The following is a 26,411-nucleotide window of genomic DNA, read 5'->3' on the forward strand; positions in this document are numbered from 1 at the left end:
ATTCTTTCAGAGTCAGTCTTTAATAGATGATCTGGTCATGTTAGTCAAAGCAGGTAGCATCATTCATATGGTGTTATAGTTTTAACTATGGAAAAGGTTGCAGTTACCTAGTGACATTTATGTGCAACTAAACATAATTTAAAATGTTAAAAGCATATGTTAAAGGCACAGTATACTGTATTTCCATAGAATAACAAACAGCATAAAATGTTACATTTGTTATTTCGGTTTGATTTTAATACCATGAATCAATATATTAAACATTTTTCCCCTTCCAACTGGTGTTGAACACTTCATCTATCTCTTGATGAAAGCACAGTCAGGATTATGGTGCAATTTTTCAAATGGCACTGCAAACTCTGAACCCCAGTCTCGGTTGAACACACCACTCAGCTGGCCCACGAACGTGTCTTCAAATGATGAGGAATTTAAAGCATCCTGGGAAACCACAATTCCCACTCCAGCAGTGGTGTTGAAATATTCAGCAGACCAATTAGAGGTCCCTATGGGTAGTACCAGTTGAAAATTGATAAGCACTGGGAAAATGAACATTTATATTTACTTCTTTCTATCCATAACTCACCTATGTATGCCAGTTTATCTGTGACCATATATTTATTATGGTTTACTCTGGCATAGGGGATGTCTGTCTGGTTTCCTACTGGGACAATATGGAGTCTCTGCAGAAAGTGGAAATACAGTATTAACATTCACTACATTGTTGCCTCTGAAAAATGTTAGAATTCTGTTTCTGGTTACTATAACTATTAATATATTAGAATTACATGTAAGCAATTGGAAATGACTGCCCCAAACCTCATTAAACTGCTGTTAGTTTGCACTCCAACTGTTATACAGGGAGAGCTGAGGTCAAGCCTCCACTAAAGGCACTAACCACTAAGTGAACTGAACTGGCAACTTACCACTTCTATGCTTATATTATTAGATGGAGAATCTAGGGCACTTAGTGACGTGAGGAAGGGCAGCACAGAGGGGTCACTATCACGGCCACAGCTGACCAGGAGACGCACTGCAACATTCCTCTCAAAAGCTGCTTGTTTTAGTGCATTTTCAATAACTGGCCAATACCTGTACATACAAGCATATAGTGATTTTCAAAAAGAACAAGCATACATTAAAATCTCAGTAGAAAACCTCAGTTCACCTGTGATGGGGCATGAATTTGGAAGCAGGATAATACTCCATAACTGCTATATGAATGAACTGTTCTGCCTGGGTGACTGCTGATAGAATAGCATCCAGGTCCTTAGTGCGCGAGTCCGGACAGAAGACAGGTGGAGAGCCCTGGGTAAGGGGCCATATATAAAAACAATTACAAGAGAAAACTACACACCAGAAAAACACTGATCATCAGTGGCTGCTGGCCAGTTTCTTTTTATTGGATGTATAGTACCTAAACTTTTGTCCAATCCATGGGGAAGAGGAAAGATGAATGAGATTCACACTTGTATAGCTCCTTTCAACATACCCACGGCCACTTTACAATTAACAGTTACAACCTTTTAGATCCAATCACACATCAATCCCAACTTTTATGCAAGATATATTTAAATATTCTTTACTTCAGTATTCCAATTACATGGTTTATTTTTTACTGTGGAAAAAACCTGAAAACCATCTGGCTCTTACCACCTGCAGCTAAAGACACATTCAAATAATGCTGAGCATTTTCATTGAAATAAAATTGTATTTTAATAAAATGCCATATTCTCTTAAAAACATTCATAAAGCAATATTACCGAGATGTAAACTCTACTGGGCACACCACTTAGGTTCACATGAAGGGGCTGCTCTTCATTGATGGAAGTGTCATAGTAGGGGGGCCAAGGTTGTGGGATTGTTGCATGGTGCTGACCCATTACCCAGTAGGACTGGAAGACCTTATGAAGGTCAACAGCCAGACTGGTGCAGTTGTAAAGCACCACTCCAATTTCCTTGACCTCCGATTAAAGAATACCTCAAGTTAATTTGCTTCAAACTAGTTTCAGAAGTCAGGACTGAAATCAGGTTAGTAGTCAGGGTTGGTCTAGTCTGTACCTGGGTTAGAGCTCTCCAGTCCATGTTAGCACTGCCAATGTAGATATGTTTCCTGTCCACAACCCAAAACTTACTGTGGAGAACTCCCCTGGTCAAATGGCCAAAGTTCACTTTTCGTACTTGTACTCCTACAAAAAGAAGAATGAAAAATCAAACTGTCTGAAAGCTTATAGACCCAATGGAGTCGCATATATAAATGAGTGAGATCAGCGTTTACACTTCATGACCATTTTCTTTCAGAGCTTGCAAGTCTGTTGAGTTGGTTGCTAAAGAGGGTATACTGGTCACAACTCTCACGGACACATTTCTCTTTGGCAGGGCTTTTAATTCCTCCAGAATGTCTCTACCCTAAGGCACAAACATAAGTTGAATTAACAGTTGATAATAGGCTGACAATAATGAATAAAACAATAAAAACATATGTATTCAAAGCATTATCAATACCTCACCTGTACTACAAAAACAAAAGTGGCCTAAACTGTCATACAAATTAAGTCATAATTCATATGGGAAATAAGTATGATTAGCTACTGAAACATTTGCTTCCATTGTTTAAAACCCCTTAAACAGAAGTCTTGTGATCTTTTAAAATATATGCAACATACCATGGCATGTTCAATTGTATAATCAGCCTTATATATACTTAAGAGATACAAGCACTTTAAATAGGGGTGAATACTTACAGGTTGATCAGTAGAGGAGTTAACACCAATGTCCTCACCAGTAAGAGACCAGTAGAATGATGCAACTTCAATTTGACTGGTTGCAGTAGAAACAAGATCTTTCCAGGCATTGTACAAAGGTATTCCAAAAGTAGCATTGGCCCCATAGTCCATCCAGAAGGGAATACTCTCGGTGAGAACAATCCTGTTCATTTTGAAATAACTAGTTATATCTTCAACAGTTTGTAAAAGCAGGAACTCTTTCAACAAATCATAGCTGGCAAAGTGCAGTTATGAAGAAGTGTGCACCCTTAAAGTTATCTGAAACTGACTCATCTTCAGAGGTGGCTCTATGGGTTACTCTACCCAGTTACTCTCCCATTGGTTATGGTGTGTAAATAGGTAAAAAGCATTTTCTAAATATAAGTTACATCACCTGCTCTTTTCAACACCATTATTTTGCACTGGCTGATCATTTGTATTTCCAACTTGATTGATCTTTTCTTCATTTTTCTGGTTCTCTAATAAAGCAATGGCAAGTAAGCCACCTAGGAAGGTCAAAGATGCCATTATCAGTAGAAACTTCATAAGTCCACTTGAGCCCTGTGAAATACATGGTCACAACACAGATGTAACACAGCAGTGCAGAATTAAGTGGTGTTCTTGAAACATGAACAGAGGTCTAATATGGTACTGTCCTTACCTGTTTGTTGGAGACATAATTGTCATGTAAATTTTTATATGGAGAGGACAATTCATGGAACTCTTTAAATGTGGGTCTGCATGATCTAAAGAATTAGACATGACATTAAAACCTCACCTTAAAATTGTATGAAACATTCACAAGTCTATCATATTGTCTACTTTGTCAATTTTACCTTTCTACACAAAATAATGTCATGCCATAGTACACTTACGAATGCATGATAGCAGTACACTTGGTATCTCTCTTCTTCCATAGTGTGTCCATCTGCAGTAGCAGTCAGATTTGAAGCAAACACCTTTACAAATAGCTTCAAACTAGTTCTTCTTCCTGTTTTCAGTTCCCTTTATCTTGGAAGCCGAACATCTGATGCTCTAATTCTATACATATATTCATGTGACTTAATCAAACACAGATCGATGTCTTTCTTAACTGGATTGTTGAACACCGTTAATGTGTGTTTATGGGCACCAAGGCAGACCTTTAAGAGACTGTTTAACTGCACACAGCTAGAGCATAATATGATCTTCTACAATAGGAAATGTGTATGACCCTTTCTTCACTGCCAGGGACATGTAAAATCTGGGGTCCTTCCCAAGTACACCACTGTATCATAAAGACCTTACAAAAATACTAACATACTTATTGCATCATTAAAAGCAAGAATCTTATGAAGGGCTCCAAAAAGAATGTGAACCATTTAGTCTATTAAACACACGTCATTCTTAAGAAAAATTACATTTAATAAGTATTGTAATTAGAAAATTACGTATATTAAAAAAACAACTCCAAACACCCTTTAATACCTTTAATATAATTTACCCTATATAGAAAATGGTCTGATTCCAATCTTGAAAAAAATAGTAACATCACAGTGAAGATCAGACTTTCCATGAAGAAAACACATTAGTAGAATAATAATTAAAAGAAAAATTACAAAAGCTAATTTTAGGTTTGTTGTTGGATCTTTACTTCCATTTTTGTCTCATGAGCTGAGAATTATATAATCAAATGGGGAACATATGTGGGAGAGGCATAAACATTCTATGACCATTTAGTGTCAACCTTTGGCAAATCAGGTTTTTACCAAAGTAGTGGATGTGCAAAAGGAAACCATTCAAACCAAAATTTAAGCAGCATTGTTTTTGCAAGAACACATGTATACATCCATCTTTCCCAGAAATATTGCGTACCAAGAACATAAAAAGCCTCTAATAAACTATGAAAGCACTTTCATAAATTAGTATTCTCAAATGAATACATACCTATTCTGCAAAAAAAGTAGTGCGTAAACTGTTCAATACATTCTATATATGAAATGTCTCCCACTCACTGGAAAGAGGAAAAGAAAAAGGTTCCATATTAGAAAATGAAACCAGAGCAGCCAGGCCCACTCCATCAATGTAAACCAACAGCCTTCCATACAGCCCTTAGTCTTTATAATCATCTTACATTAGACAAAACAAGAACAGGCAGCAGCTACACTTCCATTCATTTGCATATAAAAAATGGTCACGAGCTGCTTGCAGATGGCCACTTGGACACTTTAGAAGTGGCATTTGAGGCAAAGGTTTTCTCATTAATCTAAAATGTTCTGTGCTTTCCCCTTCCTGCAGGCTCTACTTGATTTCCTCACTTAACATGTCAGCACTGTTGTTATACAGTTAAAATGACATGGGGGAAAGGGAATGATGAACAAAATTGGAATTGCTGATTGATTGGGCATACTGTAATAACCAGCAGTCTTTGGTACACACTAATTGCAAATTTCTTAAATCTTTGGCTTTCAACTGGGGGATAAACTACAGAAACAAATGTTTCAAATCATCAGCACTACAACCACTGCTGGTGACAAAGTTGAGGTTTTCATATTTGCAAAATTACGCAAAAAATCTTATATAATTAAAATTTGATTTCATCAAAAGGCATGTGTCAGTTCACTGCCATATTCATAGAACAAGCATGTATGGATTTTCTTTTGTTGTCACAAAGATCAGTACAGAGAGAATTTGGCATTACAAAATAGAATAGAGATGCTGGTTACATGGATGTATTTGAGAAATCAGAAACTAGCATTCTACTCTAATCAGAAGATATAAAACACAATACAGTCAAAAAACCCCAAATAACCCAATATCACTATGAGAAGGTGATAACATTCTATTTAATACATTCTTTAATGAATCCTCACCATATAAAATACCCTGAATAAAGCTGCAAATTTACATTCAATATTACTTCAATGTGTTGATCATTGTTTTGTCCCAAACAATATCAATGGCGATACAACTTAAATACAGTGTCATCACACAGTTTATATTAAATGTGGCACAACTCTCACAGAGGTCTGAAAATACCTGCATCTTTTCTGAAAGTTAATCACTGATCATCAATTAGTGCCAGGTGAAAGTTGTTTTGTGCAATATATATATATATATCAAAGAGTGCAAATGGGCCAATCAGTGTCAAACCTAGCAATAACATTTAATCAGGTAAACTAACTTGGCATGTCCCAACATGGGCAACTGTTCTAACAGTCTCAAGCACCTTTAGTACACATGACATGTAATGGGGGTGTGTAAAGGAGCTATTTAATACACATGTTTAGAGGAGGAAGAGTGGCATAATTCAGTCACTCATACCACAACACTATCCCCATCAGACTCCCTTCCTAACCGCCGACAACTAGCCGAGGGTCCGCCACCTTGCTGGGAGGAAGGAGGCCTCCAGTCCTTTGGAGAAGATCTGATGTTTCTCTCCCATGTTGCGGAGTGGCCTCCTGCCATTAAGGACTTCATCAGGTCTGATTTTCCACTGGGTTCAATGATTGCATTCATAACTGCAGAACATTTTAATTAAGACATCATTACTGACATTTATTCCGTCATTACTGACATTTGTCATGTATATACATGACAGTCATAAAAACTCATTAAGGCTGAATTTAATGAGGGCTACAACCTTAGGTGGCCAGAATCACTTAGATTTAGGCTTCTGCATTCTTAACCACAGCAAATGTGTGGAACAAATTCCCTTGTCAAATACAAGAGTAACATATCATTCCAATTTATCAGACATGTGTATAAACTAGTGCTGTCAATTCCAGGTGCCGTGATTAAAAGTCCTCACCAGGATTTTGCTCAAGCTTGCTAGATTTTCTAATTAGCAATCCAGGTAAAATTAGTGGAATCAACACAATCCAGGAAGCCTGAGCAAAATCCTGGTGAGGACTTTTAATCTCGGCACCTGGAATTGACAGCACTAGTATAAACCTACAATGTATCAATGTATACTTCAGCATGACTAGACTGAATTTAATATTTAATTATTCATAAATTAGACAAGATCCTACAAATCTGGGAAAATAGCTACTAGACATACAAACCATGATGGTGAAAATAACAGCAATGAGGGAGAAATTTGTCCACCCAATTACACAACTTTAGCAAGCAGAAAACATATAAGAAAAAGGACTTCGTACAGTATTTCTTAAGCATAGAGGAAAATGTCTGAAGATGACAGCAGCTATGTTTTCCAATAGCTGTATGAATTTTATAATCTAACAATGTCTTTACATCTGATGAAATGTGGCACTGGAGATTTTATATATATATATATATATATATATATATATATATATATATATATATATATATATATATATATATATATATATATATATATATTAGGGGTGGGCATAGATACATTTTTTTTATCTAGATGAATCTCACTGAAATCTTGAAATTAATCTAGATTAATCTAGATTAATCTATATTAAAATGGCTCATATGCATGCTACCCAAGTAATGACTAAAAGTCAGTTTTTGAGATAGGGCTTCTTAATACAGAGGGTGCATTAGACCAGGGGCTCATCTCCTGTTTCCAAAATGCATCAATGACTGCTTGAGAAAGCTGTTCTACTTTGATACTTGAAGAAAAAAACATGCTCAATAAAATGTAGGCTACTCGTGTTCAACGGTTTATTCAGTTAAACATGAATTTGTAAGTCTACATACTGTACATTAAAAGGGGTTGATAACATATTTATTCAGCTAAACATGATATTTGAAATGTAAGCCAACATTTAGTACATTTAACCTCACAGACGTAATTTGGGGGGGGGGGGGGAGACTTTTTCAAAAGCCGGTTTTGGTCCTCTGCAGTTTTAACGGTTAAAAAGAAATATTTAAATAGCGACGAATCTAGCAGTAGGACCATGCAGAAAACGACCGCTCCGAGCTCCGCTCCGGTAACGCTTTACGTTCCTAAAAATGAATTTTCCATGAAGCAAACCTGGCGACTTCGTGGCTGCATCCATGTAAAAACACGTACGATTTGAAATTCACAGGTTTGAAAACTCGTTCTCGCCCCTACTGTGCAATTTGGTTAGGAATACAGCCGAGCTAAACTATCAAGTTGAAAGTCATCAGTTTGCTTACCCATTTTGACCCAGTTCCCAACCCAACTTCCAATTTGAATCAAGTGGGTGTGGATCGCATTTGTAGTTATTTTTTTCTTCAGTGTACCTTCTAGTAAAACTAGCTTCATTAGTTATGGTGCAAAACTAATAACTAACCAAACTTTCCTTGGCTAATTGGCTACATCTGAGGTAAGTGAGATTGTTTGCATTTATTTATTTATTGCCTTTATATGACTTTAATGCAATGAGTTCAAGTGAGATGTCTCTGTAGAGCAGAGGAAGAGAGCAGACAAACTGAAATCACCGACCTTCCAATCGCTTCTGAATTCCCTTGAGCTCTCGGAGGATTGACATTATTTCCTAGAACCAAGAGAAAGCAAGTTAGTGAGGGAAGGAAAGTCCATCTTTAAATTCAAGTAAATAGACTTGGACAAACCTTGTTTGGACTTTCCAGAGGAAGACAATCATCAGCAGCATTAACCTCTGCTTCAATCTCTCTCCACACATCTGATTTATTATGGAACAAAAGTCTGATAGCATAAAGGATGAGAATGACTACCAAACAACCAAGAAATACAACAAGCATCATCAGATGGTCACAAAATGAAATCATCTTTCATTTTCTTTCTTACATATTTTTTGTCCGTTTTGACAGTGTGATAATACTGTGATATTAGTTCCTATAAGAGATTAACTTGGGTTCCACACAGGTCTAAATCACTATTTTACAAAATAATTCCTTATTCAGGATGTACACAATTGATGCGGGTTCAATACACTTTATACGACACAAAATCCACACATCAATTACACACTTGAGTTTTTCAGTCAGCTGCTCTGTGTTTTCTCGGATAGCCATGGAAACCTGGGAGACAGGATTCAGCATTCCATTATTTATAGCAACCTAAAACAAGAGAGAAAGAAGGACATTATGTAGAGAATGAGCAAATGTGAAGAATTATATTATGTAGAGAATGAGCAAATGTGAAGGAGAAATAGAGAGAGGGGGAATCAGAATGAGGCTTATTACCTGTTCCTGGCTCCAATTGTGTTGTTTGAAGCCTTGATCAGTTATAGTTTGATCAGAGTTCATAGACCCAACTGAGCTTTGTGCAATCTTGGGATGGTTTGGGCTGGACTCAAGAATCTGATGCTCTAACTGCAAGAAAAATAATCACAATAACCAGCAGTCTTAGGTTCACTCTAATTGCAAATTTTTTACATATTTGGCATTCAACTAGGGGTTAAACTACAGAAACATAAGTTTCATATCCTTAAATGTAGGTTGCCCAGCTGGTGTTTATGCTTTCCTTGTGGTAATCCCCCCCAAAACTGGGGGTGTGACACTATGCTTCCATTTTATATTTCAAAATATCAGCATGCTTCAGTGGACCAATAACTTGCTTGTGAATGTGGGGGCTTGCATAAGCACCAATATTTTGAAATTACAAGACCAACGGTTTTCCCATTTACCTGTTTTACCTGTTATAATCTTGACCAGTGACAGTCACACCAGTCAGTGTGAGTCACAAGGAGTGTTCCAAAAAAGGAAAAAACTGATGCAGTGAGAAATCTTTTGTGCTTCTAAACTTCTGAGGTGAAACAAGTTTATGATAGAAAGAGACAGGAAATGGTTACCTCGTCGTTGACGGGTGTAGCAGGGACTAGCTCCGTGGTATCAGGAGCAGCAGAACTCTGAGGCTCATCTCCAGCAACATTATGAATCTCTCTGGCCAGGATGGCTAAATCTTTGGCCAAGTCCTGACTCAGCCTACCACAGAATAAAATACATCATGCTCTTAAATGCCATCCTCAGAACCACATTATCAATTGTATTTTACAAACAACATTTTTCTGCAGTCTATGTCAACCTCCAGTCAGGTAAACTTGCCTCAACTGACCGGTCACAATTGTTGATTATTTTGTACAGCTTCTGTTACCTGGCAATCTCTGCACTGTGAGTTGTCCAGTTTTGAAAGGCATCATGCTCATGTCCCTCCTCCTCAGAGTCTCTGGTTCTGGGCAGAGCCCGCACTGGACCCAGATTCTGGGTTCTGGAGGTATGCAAGGCTCCTGAATGGTGGGAGCGTTTATGTTTAGGGGTGCTATGGTTAGACTCGTATTCCTCCTCAGAAGTGGAGGTGTAGTCAGAGCCTTTTTGATGTCTCCTAGAGCCTTGGCCCAGGAGATTGTATTGAGAAGAGTTTGGGGAGCACCAGGGTAATCAGTAGAGAAGAAAGGTACAAACAGAGAAAGAACAGACCAAACATGTGAGAAGAAACAGAAACACCAGACTACCAGGTCCCACTGGCAAATAAGACTTAAAGACTTTAAAGTGATCACAAAGTGCTTAGTCAGTTGTCATACGTCATTCCACTGAACTGAGCACTTTAACTGGTAACCATAAAGTCTATTAGTATGTGAAATATATTAAATTAGTAAATTGTAGTACTAGTAAAAGCACTGGTCTAGTAAGAGTCACTGGCCCAGGTGTGCAAACAAAACTAAAAGCACGACATTGGGTCAGGAATTTAAGCAGAAACTGATTATATTAATTTGCTAAGAGTAGAAACATAGATAAAGGCAAGGGACATAGCAATATGATTTTTGATCTTTTTGATTTTGGATGTTCATGATTTATAAATTAGAAATCAATTAACAAAATCAAATGTTTAAAAAAATCCACAAAACCTTCCACCAAAATACAAACAATATGGATGAAAAGTAGGTAAAATCATAACTCTAAATATTTGACATTCAAAAATGAAATTATTAGAATCTTTTTGATATCATACTCACTCATTGTACTACTAAGGTATTTTGCACTACTGGATCGGCCACGGATGATTGGTTGCTTGCCAGTTAACCCTGAACCCTTCTGTGCACTCTGGGCACTCTGGGCACTGGTCTTGAGATCAGGCACTGATGCCTTCCGCACTGAAAATCCAGACCCCATGCTGCGGTTGGAAAAACCAGTCTTGTCTGTTGAGGACTCTGTGTCACTGGGTGTGGTAAAGGAGCCTGTTCTCTTTCTTGGCAGAGCCAAGATATCCAGTCTTGAAAGTTTCTTACTGTCATGGGGTTTGCTAGAAGAAGGTTTGGCATCAGAGTTCTGAGATGGATGGTTAGCCTCCGTACCATCATTGTCAGATGCCTCTTCTAGACGGCCACGTCGGAGCATGGAGGTCCTTGTTGGTTTTGGTGCAGAGAGGCTGTGAGAGCGGGACAGTGCTTGGACCAGTGTATTTTTGATACTTTTACTTGACTTGTCTTTCTGAAGGGAAATTGTATACTTTTTTTGAGCAGGTCGAGAGCTGGACTCCTGGTCTGAGACAGTTTCAGGCAACTGGCGTGTGGTGGAGCTCCGAGACTCACTACCAAAGTCCTGAGATCCACGTTTCCCTGAACTACGATGCAACTTAAAGTCCTTAGCAGAGTCCCCTTTATAATGTTCTGCTGAACCGGTCCTGCTGAACTGAGACGAAGCATCACCAGTTGACTGGAAGCAGGTTTGTTCTTGAGCTTGTTGGCTGGAGTTTTTTTTCTTTTTCAAGAGTTCATTGAGGATTACTGGTTTCTTAGGGATGGATGCGGCAGCATTTCTACCACTACGCTGGCTGACTGTACTAGAAGTGTCCACATCTGATTCCCCAGAAAGCGAGTCCTCTACAGTGAGTGGCAAACTGCCATTCTTCTGCACTTTAAGCTTGGCTTCCAAAGTTGCAAGGACATTCTCGGTCTCTTTGAGGTAAGATTGTGTATCTTGACTGCACACAGCTTTGAATGCATTCGAATCATTGCTAGACAATGGAGTTGAAATATGGGGCAATCTCATAAAATTTATGTCATCACTGGACCTTTCCTTGGTAAAGCTCTCTTGCCTGATAAGTGGCACAGAGCTTTCCACATTCTGAGAAGAATCCTTTTCTGGAGATGAATTGGACTTGCCATACTTCTGGCTTCCATACTGTCTAGTTATAGTAGCCGTAGAATACCTGGGAGTGGAATCTTGGTCCATTACGATCTTGGCCTCACCAGAAGTAAATATATGGTCTTGTTTAGAAGGAGTCCGTGTTTTAATCTCCAACATGGATTTATTTGTTCTTTGATCACTAATTTGTCTACCTTGATTCACAATAGAGCCTTCATCTGACTCACTCAGACTATCTGGGTCCAGATCATCATGGACATGAAGGTTCTGAAGGCCTTCTTTTGGACATGAACCTCCAATGTTCCTCTCCTCACCATCATAAGTTGGGCAAGAGTCTGACTGGATGTGAATGCTGAGTGTTGAAGTTTCCAGTCTTTCTCTATTGGGCAACTGAGGTAAAATCCGACGTGTTCTTAAGCTATGGCTACTATCCAGCTCTGCGCTGTCAAGGTTTCGAGCAAGGCCAGACTGCTGCACAATATGTCCACCTGCTGAAGTGTAGGGTTAAAAATTATGTTCAGGACTGATATAAATGAAGTATAGAAATTCATGAATACATAAAGGATCTTATTACTACCTCGTTGATCTATCTTTGTCGGTATATCCAAGGTTCCCGACAGTGAACTGGAGTCGGAATAGCTGTCAGCCAAACCAGTCCAGTGGGAAACCCACCTGGGTCCCACAGTTGCCAAAGCCACTGACTCCTGTAATGAAACAGAAAGAGAAAACAAAGAGCTGCATGCATTAGGTCGCTTTAACTGATTAACACGTTTAATTCATCTTAAAATAACCTGATTTCATAAATGTTATACAGACCTAATTATTAGTTTTGCATCAAAGACTTGATCAAACAAGATTGCTTTAGATTCAATGTTAATACACTATATATAAAAAGATACATTTGAGAAAAGGAATGCACATCCCTTTAATGAGTTCTCACCCATCACCAAAGAGCCACAAAAACCAAAAAAGGATTTCAGAAGGTCACAGAAAAAAAAGACTAATTATGTCAATCCAAGAACCAATGATGGGGGCCAAGCACCAAATGATGATAATTTCATGTTGTAGTTCACATTCTGCACTACACTACATTTAGAGCTTAACTCTTGAATGTACCACAACCTGTTCCAGTTTGGATCTGTGATGCATGTTATCAGAATTGATAAAAGTCAGAGGTACTGGCATGGAGCCCAGTCTTCTACTCTCAGAGACCATCTGAACCGTTAAGGCATTTTGACTGGTCCCAAAAGAGCTAAGAACTGTTGATTGGAATCGTTAAGCACTGACAAGGCAGCAGCAACCCTGATAGAAAACCAACATACTTGGCTCCCTTCAAACATAGAAGCACCGGATGAATAAACCAGTATTCAGTTACTGGACTTGTTACTGGACAGACAGACTGACACAATGTTTTGAGATTGAATGCCACGAGCATAAAATATATTTATGACCCAGGTGTAAGGTTACCTGTGCTGGTCCCTTGGCAGGGTCACCACAACCTGGATGCTGGCCCAGTACTGGACCAGGACTACTCTCACTAAGTTGAAGGCTATCCTTGCCCTCCCTGTCACCTTCTACAGGCCTATACACTGTTGCTGCTGAGGGCTGACTGCTCCGCTCAGGGCAATCACGTACACCAAACACCTGTCAGGAACAAAGGACGCATGAACGGGCTGAGTTTGCAAAAGATTTGCTTGATTTGAGTGGAGCATTACATGTGCCTCTCTTAGATGTCAGTCATTCTGAAGTGTAAAAAGTTAATACTACATGCAGCAGGATAATCAAATTCTAGCTGCCAAATATTAAGAGCAGAGCTCAACATTTAAATCTAAATTTTAAAAAAAATTTTAATAGACTGTGCAACACTAGGCACAATTTATATTTTTGCATCACATCTCCAAAATCTACAACACACAATAATTATTAATGTGAATTCCAAATTAACACTTAGAAAAGGGTCCTGAAACAAGTTCTATGATCCGTATTTATGATCAGACTTAATACTGATCATAATAATGAATAATCATTGGCTCTCTCACAATTTTCGTCAGAAATCACTGTGGTAAACTTAAAGTACTAAAGAAATCACAAAGCAAATCTTTGTGAAAAGCATATACGCATATTATTTAAGGAAATAAACATCACAAAACAACAAAAACAGTATACCTACCTGTTGGATTTGACCTGGCATCTTTAAAAATAAATTCTATCTAGTTTTAAAAACATTCTTTGTCATCAAGCCATACAGGACTTTAATGAATATGAATGAATGAATCTTTCGAATAAAATCATGTCTCTCTTTTGAATCTAGAAAGAGACTGGTTTCTGCTACATTTATATCTGTATTAGATTACGGTGATGTTTTGTATATGCACGCCTCTTCTCAAAGCTTACAGTCTCTGGATACTGTCTATCACGGAGCTCTGAGGTTCATCACCAATTTTAAATCTCTTACACATCATCGTATGCTGTATGCGCGTGTTGGATGGTCTTCGTTATATGCTCGTAGAAAATATCATTGGTCTATTTTAGTTTATAAGTCTATTTTAGGTCTACTCCCATCCTACCTTCTGACCTATATCAGTCAAAGGAGTATTGATTCTTACAATCTACGCTCCCAGAATCTTTTTTTATTGTCTGTTCCAAAAGTTAGAACTGAACTGGGAAAAAAGGCATTTAGGTTTGCAGCTCCATTTACTTGGAATGAGCTACAAAAAGACTTGAAACTTAAAGATCTGGTTTCTTTGGGCTCTTTTAAGAGGATGTTGAGCAACTTGGAGGCGTATGCTTCTAGTTGCAAATGTTTTGACTGATTAATTGATTTGACTTATTGTCTTGATTCTATGTTCTGATGTATTGAAAACTTGTTATTGTCTTTATGTATGATTGTTTGTTTTTATGTACTGCTGCCTGTCTTGGCCAGGACACTCTTGAAAAAGAGATTTTTAATCTCAATGAGGTTTTTTCTGGTTAAATAAAGGTTAAATAAATAAAATAAAAAATAAAATAAAAAAAATGAAATGTTAAGACTACCAAAGTAAAGAAAAATAAAATACCTGATCAATTTTGTTATGTGCTTCCTCCAGCTCCTTATCGGGGCCTTCTGCTTCTATAGTGTAGGTGCCAGCATCACTGAGGCTATCGTCCTCTTCCTTTGGGTGTTTAGCATCTGTGCCATTGGGGGACGTGGGTGAGAACAGAGGTTTTGAAGACACTTCTTGTAGGGGTGGTGATGAGACACGGGTCCGATTTATGGAAGGAATTGGGGGCAGAGATGTGGTTGGAGGATCTTTTTCTACCATGCAGAGTGTGCTGGGAGCTGGTAAGGATGTTGATGTATGCTTCTCCCAAGTGGCCAACGAGTTGGGTTTTGACACTCCAAGGAACTCCGCCTGAAAGTCCTGGGTCAGTTTGGACTTGCGGCCAATGCTGCCAAACATTCTCAGAGAACCTGAGCGAGAAGAAAAATTGGAGGTACTGGCATGAATGTCAGTCTTCTCCCTTCTTAGAGAGCCACTTCTCTGGGGACCATCAGAAGTTTTCAGAGGAACAGAAAACTGTTGAGTGGGAGGGTTATGTGCAGTTGATGGTGCTGACTGCTCGCCAGGAAGTGGTGATCCTTTCTTCTCGATTCTTCCTTTCAGAACAACATGGGACTCTGGTGGAGACATGTTATTGGTAAAGGAATGAGAGCGCTTCTTTCGTGCATTGTCATCAAACAATTCAATGACAAAAGCTTGCTGAGGGTCCAGTTTGCCTTGACTTTGAGAACATGGTGTTGAGCTTATAAGAGGTTCCCCTCTCTCTGGAGGAGTGAAAGGTTGTGGAGGTGAACACTCTGAAGTGGAAACCTCTTGAGTATTTGAGGCAAAATTTTCAGTCTCAGACTGAGTTCTGTCCTCATGATGAAGTCGATCTAACACCAGTAAAGTTTTACAGCAACATCAGAATTTGTTTTGGACAAAGTTATGAACCATCCACAACCTGTATGTCTCAAAACAATGAGAAGCTCTAGATAGCAAAACTACAGAAATTATTTTGTTAGTTCTTAGCATACAATAAGAACACATTTAACTACATAAAACTGACTTTGACGGACAATATCCAAACTGTTTACGCTAATGCTCTACATGAAACACTCTTAATTAGAGCATACAGGGTTAGATACACAAAGACACTAAACTTTTAGCACTCTTACCTTTTAGACTCTCTTTGTGCATGGAATGATCACTCTTCGTTTTGTAAAGATCTTCTGTCTGAGATGCTCTCTTCATCATACTTGAATTGCTCTGTACCAGCCAATCAGCAACTTTGCTCTGTGCTGACATCACTTCTGTTGGTGTTCCAATAGAGTCCTTGCTGGGAGTTTTGCGTTGGCGGAAGGAAAACTTCGTAACATGGTCTTTGATCTTCATCTTTCCAGGAGTGCAGTCATCAAACTCAATGGTGAAAGATGCGTGACTCTGCACTACAGGGGGTGTAGAAGGAGGTCTACTGTTTGTGTCCTTTGTGGGGATCACTTGGACATCTGATGCTGCAGTTTTTGTCTTTGACTGCAACTCCATGGCAGGAATCTCAAGGTAATTCACATCCCGTTGATATGAGTAAATAGACCTGTCTTGGCCATTTTGACGCTCACAGGATGACCTACTGACATCATGTCTAGAGTCTTCTTTCTGGTTTTCTGCGACAGTAGCACAAAATATAAATAAATCTACATTAATATGGTAAATCTGATACCCATTTGCACAAAAATGTCATCCTCAAGGAGTGAGTGGGCAGACATGTTAACCTATTCAAAGGAACAAAGGAGCTTATTTTACATCACACAAACTCTCTTCCACCACTTATACTGTGTAACCAATCAGTGGAGAGGGTGAAGTGTTTCAGGTATTTGGGAATACAACTGGATCATCAGCTGAGTTTCGCAGATCATGTTGACAGTGTATGCAAGAAAGCCAGTCAGAGATTATACCTAATTAGGAAATTGAAGGAGTTTGGGGTTGAGAGTAAAATTCTCTGTAAGGTATATGTGAGTTTGATAGAGAGCATTCTGGTGTTCAATATTTCAGTCTGGTACGGACATTTGACAGAACTAAATAAAAGTAAATTGACCAGAACGATCAAGATAGCAGGGAAAATAATTGGCCAGCAACAAAAGTCACTAGACGTCCTTTATAGTAGAGCTTTGTCTAGAAAAGCTGTAGCAATAACTAGGGACCCCACACATCCTCTTCATACTGCGTTTGAGGTGCTCCCCTCAGGCCGGCGTTATAGAATGCCTCTGGTGAAAAAAAAGATCTATAAAGGAGCATTTGTTCCTAATGCTATCAAACAGATTAACAACTCACACTAATTTGTTCTAAGGTTTGTGTATGTTTTTATGTTTTTATGTACTTATGATTATCGTTATTACTTTGGTTGTGGTGTTGCTGGGTTGTATGGTGGTGAAACCAAAGAAAAATTTTCTGCTTCGGCAGAACAATAAAGTTTTATTCTATTCTATTCTATTCCAGGTGTTTCTACAAGAGGCCATGTTTTTGCTTTAACTGAAAGACGCAAACAAAATTCAGCTTACAATTTACAACAGGAGATGAAGCACATACATTTCCCACAGTAGCATTTGTGGCACCATTTGTGAAGGACATGAATCTCATCAAATAAAAAATAATGTCCAATTTATTTCTGTACTTTTAACAGGTGATTCAAATAGCATAAAGTATGTTGGGATTGTTGCTAGAATTGAATATTTTCCTGAAAATCCCCATCTCTTCTATCTCTTTGGGTTGACGCTCTTGTTTAGCTGCTCTACAAAACAGTGCCCATCCTATGAGCTTTTCTTTTCACAAACAATTTCACAGTTCATGAACTTTCATGTGACTGCTTTTAGCAGGCAAACCAAAATGCACCAAAAATCAGCAGAGGTGTGAGCATGGTTGGAAACATCAAAATATTACCTACCTTCACTATTGCCATGGTCATTTGGTACACTTTGCTGGTCTGTATTCTCCTCATCAACATCACCCCACCATGACGGCTGGCCATACAGGGGAGTAGGCTTTGACAGAGGGGGATCTGGATTAAGAGTAAGAGAGAGGGCAAGATTGAAAGCAAGCGAAAAATAGATAGAATTAATGGGATTGTTGAACAACGGCTTATTTTTTAGTAACACCGTGATGTTAGGAGATTAGCAGTAAGTGCTAAAAAAAAACGTATTTTATTTGTCATGGTAAATCAGATGGAAGCCCTTGCCTAAACTAGTATTAGCTTGTGCCAGCACAAATGCTGTCTGAGTTTTGAATGCATCAGTCTTTTTTCCTCAATAATTTTATTGCCACACTAAATAAGTGAAAAAAGTGATGATCCTCAAAGCTACAGGAATGGTTCATGAATGAAGATTGCAGGCCTGCAAAGACAGCAAGAATGCCACAACCCATATTTACTATTCTGCTGGGGAAATAGCATAATAAAATTTACCCATGTCAGCAACAACTGTATTTTCATGCAAAGTGAGGAAACACATTAACAAAAGGCAGCAAAAAAGATAAACTACATAAGACATATAAATGAGATCCAAGTTCCAACATCACCCTACTCTACCTAGCTACAGGAAGACAGTATCCATCTCTGCTTTGCTTCATTATGACAGTTAGCCGGCCAGCTTTGTAAAAAGCCGGTGTGTGGTGTGTCAGAGATGCATAGTACAGTTGTTACACGAGTGCAAAATTGACTGCACAACTCCCGGCCTCGCCTGCCACAATGCTTTGAAAGACTCTTCAAATGGTAGAGGTGGCACATACATATAGCCTGAGCTATCCACCAGCCATAGTAATATGCCAACAACACTAAGCTTAAAACATCCATTAGATTCTCTTTGTTTCTGCTCATCTTCAGATACAACAGAGGTTCATAAACATGGGAGATGTCAAGCCAAGAAAGCAGCAAAACAGTGATGCTGTCATTTAGAAGTGAATAACTTGCACACACAGTTTTTGCTTATGTAGAGGCACAAAATTATGTGTGTGAACTGGAATAGTTAAACACATGGGTTCAACAATTCCTTAAAGTCAGCTGCTAAACGTAGGTTAAACAAACTGCACACTGCAACCCACACTAGCCTGAACGCAAGGCTCAGGTGTAAGACCCTTAAATAAGAGAACATAAATGGGTATGGTTAAGAGGTTAAGATGGTTAAGAGGAAGGAAGGATACAGATGATGGCAGGAAACCAATGTGTATGTAAGATGCACACTACCTCCTGTACTCCTCATTGAAAAATGCCCCAAATCTTAACACTATATTAAGATGGTTTCAAACTTGGGCCATTTTAGTATTTCCACTGATCTCAGACTCCTAAGCTATGGTTACTTTTGCATATGTTGAACATAAAACAAACTCAAGCCTCTCTAGACAGACTAAACACATTATTGCACAGCTCTGCATCAATATTTGTCTCCTCCATGCTTATCTTTACATTTTACAATACAAAATGTTAATCTCTTCTCTAGTTTTTTAAAACTGTTTTGGTATTTTATCAATGATGTTTTTGTTCTTTTGTCACGTTTGATGAAACTGTAGCTGTGCCAAATAACATCAGCATGAAGAGAGCATAATTCAACATTAGCAGAGCTGTGATCATCTTACTGGTACTACAGATCTCATAACTGCTAACGAGCTCTTAAAAGAGAATTATTTCAAGTTCACCAGCATTGGACCTTTGTCAAGCACTACCAGATGGTTCATGGTAGTTTAAAATATCATATATTGAATTTAAAAGATTTATATTAGTATAAGAAAAATGTCAGTTTCTCATGAATACAAGGATTACGAAATGAATTTTAAGAACATCCTTTCAGATGCAGTCCAATATCACCACTCTCAAATGTATACGTTGCAGTTTCTAAAGGTGTACAGCTCTCCAGAAGAAGGTCTTTAACTAGTGAACTACAACAGAGTTGCTAATCCCATCCAATCACAAGCTAGTAGCATCAGAGACTGAGGTCGCCTGCAGTGTCATCATGTCCATCAGTCATGACAGATCAACAGTAACCATCTCCCCTAATCAGGACAGGACGCTCACAAGGCCCAATCCATGTCCTCCATGAGGCACTGGCAAGCAACTCCTCAACGGGGAAGAATGTGACATTCACCACCCTCCAACTCACCCCGAGACCAGCCTTCACCTTCAGGTTAACATATGTTGCGTATTGAACCTATTGAGCAAATACCTCACAGCCTGCCACATTCAAATAAAGTTCAGGATAACACTCTCAAAGGAGCAAAGGTCATATTAGGGCAGACAAAAGCAAATAACGAAGCAAACTATGAAGAATCACAACTTTTAGGGGACTAAAGTTTCATCATGCATGTTTGACAAGAAGATAAAAAATGACCTATTAAGACATTGTTTACAATGGTAACACAAAATAGTCAAGAGCTTTGATTAGCAGCCCCGTGTAGGGCCCTACGCATTACCAGCAGGGGCCTTGCGCTCGCCCTTGTCCAGCTTGGAGTGAGGCAAGTCTGTGGAAGAACTCTTCTCCTCTGCCTGCTCACTTGTCCCGCTCTCCTGAGCCTTCACCCCCATCTGCAGCTGACTGGTGTACTTTTCATGCTGCCCCCACCAAGAAACACAAAACAGCAGGTGTGAGCATGTGAGATCCAAATCAATGTTAAAACACACACACACAGACATGTGAACTAGTCAGTCATTAATAAAGCAAGTGAGCCAGACTTCCACAGACATCAATAAAGATCAATAAATCACACACGTACCTTGAGGGCTTCTTCTGGAACTTTGTGTTGACTGCGCTCCATGATGTAAACGTGAGAATGTAATGAGAGTTAAGATCTAATTCGATGACATCATGGGAAGTATGCAAAATGACTCAGGGCTAAAGTATTGCATCAGATCATCATAAAGATGGCACAAATATATTCAGCGCCCCACAATGGTGTCCCATCCCCCTCCACATTGTTCATACCATTACATCTATACTGCTGAGTCTTGTGTAACTTTCTACTGACCCATGTAAACAGCAGCATGCTTCCTGGGAAATCTGTCTCATAAACAAGAAAACTGCTTCTCTTGCCATTGCCTAAACAGAATTTCTTGCATATACAATTGTTTCTCTCCCCCTCCCCAGTTAGTCTGCAGGAGATTTTCAGCTTAACACTGCCAATCTCAAACCCCTGACTCAAAAGCACAGGATTAGCATTGTGCAGTTTTTTTTGTGTGTGTTGGTATAGCTGTGTCATCCAGCATGGAGAAGGATATCGTATCCAAAGCGAACGACATCAGAGAGTTTCAGGGTAATGTAGGTCTGGTCAGGAATGCGCAGGTCGTTCACAAAGGTCTGTAAAGGCACAATGGCAAACGAAAGATAACACATGCAAAAGGCTGTTCAGTAAACACCGCCAGGTTAATTTTAGGTCACCACAGTCTCAAACTTACATAGCAAATAGAATGCCATAAAACACGCTCTGTAACATAAAATAATTCCCAACAGCCAGCATCTTAAGGCCAGGCCAGTTAAAAGCACAACAAATAATTATTAACAGGTCATTTGTGCATGTCTGGACATCTGGTGCACAGATTTGTAAGGGGAAGTGAAGTAATGAAAAATAATGGAACATGAGCAGTATTTAACCATATTAAGTTGGGTGTGTGGAGATTAGTAAAAGGTACAGCTGGCAACTAGTGAAAGTTAAAACCATGGCCTGAATGTTAAAACATCAATAATCTTGTGCCAGGAATATAGGAATCTGGGTGCGGGAGGACACAGAAACTACATACACCTGAGAGAAGGAAAGATGCCCAAATGCCAAAAAGTCCGCTCTCACACAGTGGCCAACAAGCACACACTGTGAAACTCTTAGCACCAAGACTACACTGGTGAACTTTGTTGCAATAGGAGCTTAACAATCCTCTTTGAGATTAATAGCTTTCTCGAAGTCTTTATTTCAAAGAAAGAACAAGGAAGAGAAGAAAGGGTTAAATTATTTTTTCCGGCTGATGCCACTGGTGAATGATGGCCTGCTACTGGTGTAACAAAATAACTCCTTTAAGTCTTACAAGAATGCCTACAAGAATGAAACTGAACACTTCCGATATGTTGTGAGCAGTTTCAAACCCTGCTCACAGGACTTCTTTTACTCCATGCTGCTTATGCTCTAATGCTGTGTGAACATTAAGGCTTCACGCTTGGGGGACAGGAAGAGCAAAGACTGCAAGCAGTAGAACATTCACTCCTCCATGCTTGTTAGGAGTCACTCCTCCCAATATTGGCTTTAGGCGGAGATTCAAACAGGCACTCTGCATGCTTGGACAAAACCTTAGTCTGTGTACTATGACTATAAACTATCCTCAAATGACTTACATGCATATAGTAAATCAGAACTGAAATATAAATGTGACAAAATATCCAATATTTACATTTATAAAATCAGTCAGAAATATAAAGACTGTTTAAAAGTGTTCCGCATATGAAGTGTTTTGTTGCTGTTCGTTTTGGGGTGGGAGCTGAGAATCTCATGCAATTAAATTTTTGACCTATACAATCTTAAAACATTCAAACATTTGGCTCCATACCACAAAGTGTGTAAAGTATTACACATTTCCTAATTAATTAGAAGAGCAGCTATGAACTCACCCCATTAAGGCTGCCCAGATCTTTGACGAGGTGTTCGTCTGTGGCAGGGTCATAGTTGATCACTGCATGCTGTTTGTCCACACTGCGAGACTTGGGGGGTGGGAGGGGGGAAAATCACAGAAGATTAACAATATCTTGAAACCAATCTCCCAACCACAAGACCAGCCACAAGAATGTAGAACCCCATTAATTACAGCCAGCAAACCATCCCATGACCCATCTAAAGGAAGTATAACCAAGGAGAACTACATCAGAACTGCCAAACTATTACAGAACAAGAAGTACAGTATATTCAAAACACACCGGCCAAGGCAACTGCGACGAAGATAAGGTTATCAGCAAATGTCCAGAGGAAAGTGTAATTATAGAGGGGCTTTATGTGGGTCTTTATCAGCACTGGCCTTATCTGCCACTCATCAAAGGCAGAGTACTGTACCCTGGTGCCAGATCCATTTGCAGCCTCGTTAGTGCTCATCAGAGCAACGACATGTCTGAAGCCAGAATGCTTGAACGTCCCTCCACAACGGTCTGCTCAATGAGCCCGTCAGCGCACAGTGCTTAACAAGGCAAGTACAGGCGTGGCTTCAAACACTTCAGTGTTCATCTTCTCCCTCAGTTTGTGCACAGTTTTATCTAATTGCTTTCCTAATTTGTGGAATTACACGGCTGGAATAACAAGGACTAAAGTGACTACAATCTGCAATTAGGATGTTTCGCTATGTGTCTAGCAGGAAGCAGCACGTTCCTAATGAAAGATGCTGCTGTTCTAGACCATCCGCACACTTGCTGAGGAAATGTGTTTATACCCGGGAGTTAGTATACTGTTAGACAGGCGCACTAGTACCAGCAACAGCACAGGCAGCCTGTAAGCAACAGCACAGGCAGCCTGTAAGCAACAGCACAGGCAGCCTGTAAGCAACACGAGCTCTACAAGCACCATCACAGTTTAAACAGGCCTCATTTGAAGGTCATTTGAGACTCAGCTGACCAACCTGTCACTAAAAGAAAATGACAGACTCAAGTTACAAGTCTCCAAACCACAGTTGCTATTAGTTTCTGATGCAATTGTTTAACGTGTTGACATGGTTTTAGCACAACCAAAAGCCTGTGGCCAGCAGCCACAACAGGGGAAAAACCAGTGCATGCCTAAGCAGAAAGATGAGCATTTTACAGAGAGCATAGGCTTGTTCCTTTTGAAAAAAAATGGGAGAGGCTGAGGTTTGGGCATGAATGTAGACAGGATGAGCTTTTGAGTTGAGCTAACCACTGTGGAGAGTGAGGCATTCTAAAATAACCACAGGCCAAAGCAAAACGAATAAACAGTTTTAAGGACAGGGTTCTTTTTCCAGTAGTGTGAATAGATAGGGAGCATGAGGAGAGAGAGAGAGAGAGGCTGCCATCAGGCCCTGGCTCTGGAGAGATGCCGAGATGGAAAGTGGTGGCAGCTGCAATTTGTAATCATTTATAAAAGCACTATAATGGAATAAAGCTTGCTCCAAGATGTTTGTGTATTTTGCCTCAAAGTAAATAGGAATATTTCCTATCAACCCATCAAATCACCAGAGACATAATAATCAATTTAAGCAGAGAAAATGTATGTAATATTATTTTCATATTTTATGCCATAAATAACTTGCAGATAACTGTGTAGATTAGTAGTCCAATATATTGGTTTAAACTTTTTTTGAAGCCACTGCATAAGGCAATGTGAAATCTATTTCAGAATTTCCACATTCAAAAATTAACTGGACACAAAGAAAAATAAATGTAAGGAAGCAAGAACAAACTAGTAGTGTTTTTGTTCTGCTGTTGCTGCATTATACATGCATTATTCATATTTGCAATCTGATGCAGTACAGAAAACAACCACAACAACAAACTGGTTGAGAGATACGTGATGAGTTCTGACAGCTACCAAGGCCATCTGACATGACATAGAACAACCAAGAAATCATATCCCTCCTATCACTGAGGAGGGTTGTAAGGTGCAAGTCCCTAGTATTTCAAGCTATTCTAAAGAAACATCCCTTGACCCATTGAAACTTTCTTTTGGACAGACGCAGTTTGGAGTTCAGATATTCACTCTTTCCTCCAAGAATGTGTATTTGCAGACAGGTGTGTATAGGATGCTCTCACCTGCAGCATCAGCTCACAGTCCTCCCGGCCAACAAAAATCATCTCCCTGGGCAGACGGTGGCGTGTGCCCGAGCTGCTCACCAGGAACCACGACGTTACACTCATCCTGGCTCTCTCAAACTCGATTTAGCATCCTTATGATAAATAAATAAGTGTTAGACGAAGTCTTCACATACCAGAATAGAATGAGATACAATCAAACACCAACTTTAAAACCAAGACCACCAATAAAGTATGATTCACCGATGATGTTTAGATTAAGGCGTTAGGAGAGGTCTGTCCATGTAAACACCATGTAAACGACTGAATTTTATGTCCAGTTAACTTAAGTAACTTAACTTATAGCTTAAGTTATACGTATGTGCATTTTAAAGAAGTTACTATATCAAAACCGCATCTTAATCTCAATTCAAATCTCATATACTGCCAACTAGCTAAGGAATCAACATAGCTCCCAAAAACACTCCGATATACAAATAAACGTGACAATAAAAAACCCTCATTTAAGCTTAAGTGTGCTACGCAGTCACCCAACTAGTTTACGCCTTTCACAAAACACTGAAGTTGCACCATGACTTTATCAGTGGTCGAACACGGAGATAACCGACTTAACTGGCCCACTTCATGTGGAAAAAGAGGCCGTTTCAGGGGGTTGTTAACACGAGTTTGTTAACACGGGTCTTCCTAAACAACCGTCAGCTACGAGACTCGTGCCGCCGCGAGGATCCTGGTTTCGTTTGATTAACCAGTTAGCTGCCCGGCTAACTAACGACTCGCTTTAAATCCATCCGGCTGAGGAAGTTCGTACAAGACGAACCTCGCAGCCTTTCCTCGGGACAACGTGTTTAAAACAGAAATAAAATATACCACTGTACTAGTTTTAACATTCGTGAATTTAAATTACATTTTGCGCGAAAGACGGCAGTCTTTAAAGTGAAGTTACACTGTCTTTAAGGGACTGGCTTAGCTAGCTAGCTAACCACTAGCTATAGGATGAAAATGTAAATATTAATACTGAGCCAAGAACGTTCTCACTTCGACATCCTCTCAAGTATATATTTAATGTTTAAAATAGTTATTAAACATATCAGACCACACACTTACCCAGGTAAAGAACAGTGAAACCCAAACCTAGCTAGCTAGCAAATGTTCCCCAAGTCCGAAACGAGCTCGACTTTGACATTCCCAAACTTCATGGTCCAAAAACGGCAGTGGGGATAGTTGTCCACCTACCCGCCCGCTTCACACACACATACACTATAACTTTACTGCCTACAGCCGAGAGACCGAGCCGTGTTTTCTCCCGAGCAAGGCCACTTCGCTTGAAATGTCACGTACAAACGGCTAGTGTCGTACAGGTGAACCAACACACCCTTATTCCTCACACACCAGCCTCCGGTTCGGCCTCTCAGCCCCGCTGGAGCGACGTCGCCTACCTGACCGAGCTCAAAACAGGAAAAACGAGATCAAAACATTACAAATGGACCACGTCCCGCAAAGGGTTATAAAACGAGGACGTGTTTAGCTGGATCTATATGTGATGATGGTGTAATTAATAAACGTCCATGTTGACACATCAAATCATAATAACTTTTTTTCTTAGTTGTAGCTCATTGTGAATTTAACTGTTACTTTTCTAATAATACCACTAGAGGGGGACCTGTACCAGTACAATACATTCACGGGTGTTTGTGGGGTTAAATATACCCCATATATGTTATAATTGTATAAACCAGGTCTACATTATAAAAAAAAATACAATTAAAATACGTAGCCTACTTATCGAAACTAATATTTTAATAGGACAAGTGGCTCCAGTATCAAGTGCTGTTGGTAGCCCATTGATGACC

The 26,411-nt window shown here is 39.4% G+C and overlaps 2 protein-coding genes across 10 annotated transcripts; both read right to left on the bottom strand.

Moving 5' to 3' along the window:
• Nucleotide 1: 1 nt before the first annotated feature.
• On the bottom strand, nucleotides 2–3,756 carry pld4 (phospholipase D family member 4). Of its 2 annotated transcripts, XM_076977943.1 has the most exons (11): nucleotides 3,638–3,756; nucleotides 3,424–3,508; nucleotides 3,157–3,323; nucleotides 2,742–2,925; nucleotides 2,286–2,406; nucleotides 2,059–2,186; nucleotides 1,761–1,961; nucleotides 1,166–1,305; nucleotides 924–1,089; nucleotides 584–680; nucleotides 2–503 (listed from the first exon to the last, which is right to left on the bottom strand). In XM_076977943.1, exons 1-11 carry the CDS (start codon nucleotides 3,688–3,690, stop codon nucleotides 298–300), a joined length of 1,548 nt encoding a protein of 515 aa, XP_076834058.1. In that variant the 5' UTR covers nucleotides 3,691–3,756; the 3' UTR covers nucleotides 2–297. The 2 variants fall into 2 exon arrangements, with proteins under 2 accessions (XP_076834058.1, XP_076834059.1); XM_076977944.1 differs by lacking the exon at nucleotides 1,761–1,961.
• Nucleotides 3,757–4,217: 461 nt separating this feature from the next.
• cep170ba (centrosomal protein 170Ba) lies at nucleotides 4,218–26,126 on the bottom strand. 8 transcript variants are annotated; one of them, XM_076977937.1, is made up of 19 exons: nucleotides 25,934–26,126; nucleotides 24,562–24,695; nucleotides 22,426–22,515; nucleotides 21,049–21,129; nucleotides 20,549–20,605; nucleotides 20,249–20,387; nucleotides 17,736–17,849; nucleotides 15,973–16,458; nucleotides 14,831–15,690; nucleotides 13,242–13,418; nucleotides 12,352–12,478; nucleotides 10,643–12,265; nucleotides 9,784–10,018; nucleotides 9,482–9,614; nucleotides 8,874–9,002; nucleotides 8,659–8,747; nucleotides 8,280–8,373; nucleotides 8,152–8,203; nucleotides 4,218–6,262 (listed from the first exon to the last, which is right to left on the bottom strand). In XM_076977937.1, the coding sequence occupies exons 2-19, from the start codon at nucleotides 24,664–24,666 to the stop codon at nucleotides 6,060–6,062; spliced, it is 4,794 nt and encodes a 1,597-aa protein (XP_076834052.1). In that variant the 5' UTR covers nucleotides 24,667–24,695; nucleotides 25,934–26,126; the 3' UTR covers nucleotides 4,218–6,059. The 8 variants fall into 8 exon arrangements, with proteins under 8 accessions (XP_076834052.1, XP_076834057.1, XP_076834055.1 ...); XM_076977942.1 differs by lacking the exon at nucleotides 25,934–26,126 and adding an exon at nucleotides 25,666–25,925 and having other exon boundaries at nucleotides 14,831–15,432; XM_076977940.1 differs by lacking the exon at nucleotides 25,934–26,126 and adding an exon at nucleotides 25,666–25,925 and having other exon boundaries at nucleotides 14,831–15,579.
• Between the last annotated feature and the right edge of the window lie 285 nt (nucleotides 26,127–26,411).

This window comes from Brachyhypopomus gauderio, chromosome 17 (genome assembly GCF_052324685.1).
Source record: "Brachyhypopomus gauderio isolate BG-103 chromosome 17, BGAUD_0.2, whole genome shotgun sequence".
In the NCBI taxonomy this organism is placed as follows: Eukaryota; Metazoa; Chordata; class Actinopteri; order Gymnotiformes; family Hypopomidae; genus Brachyhypopomus; species Brachyhypopomus gauderio.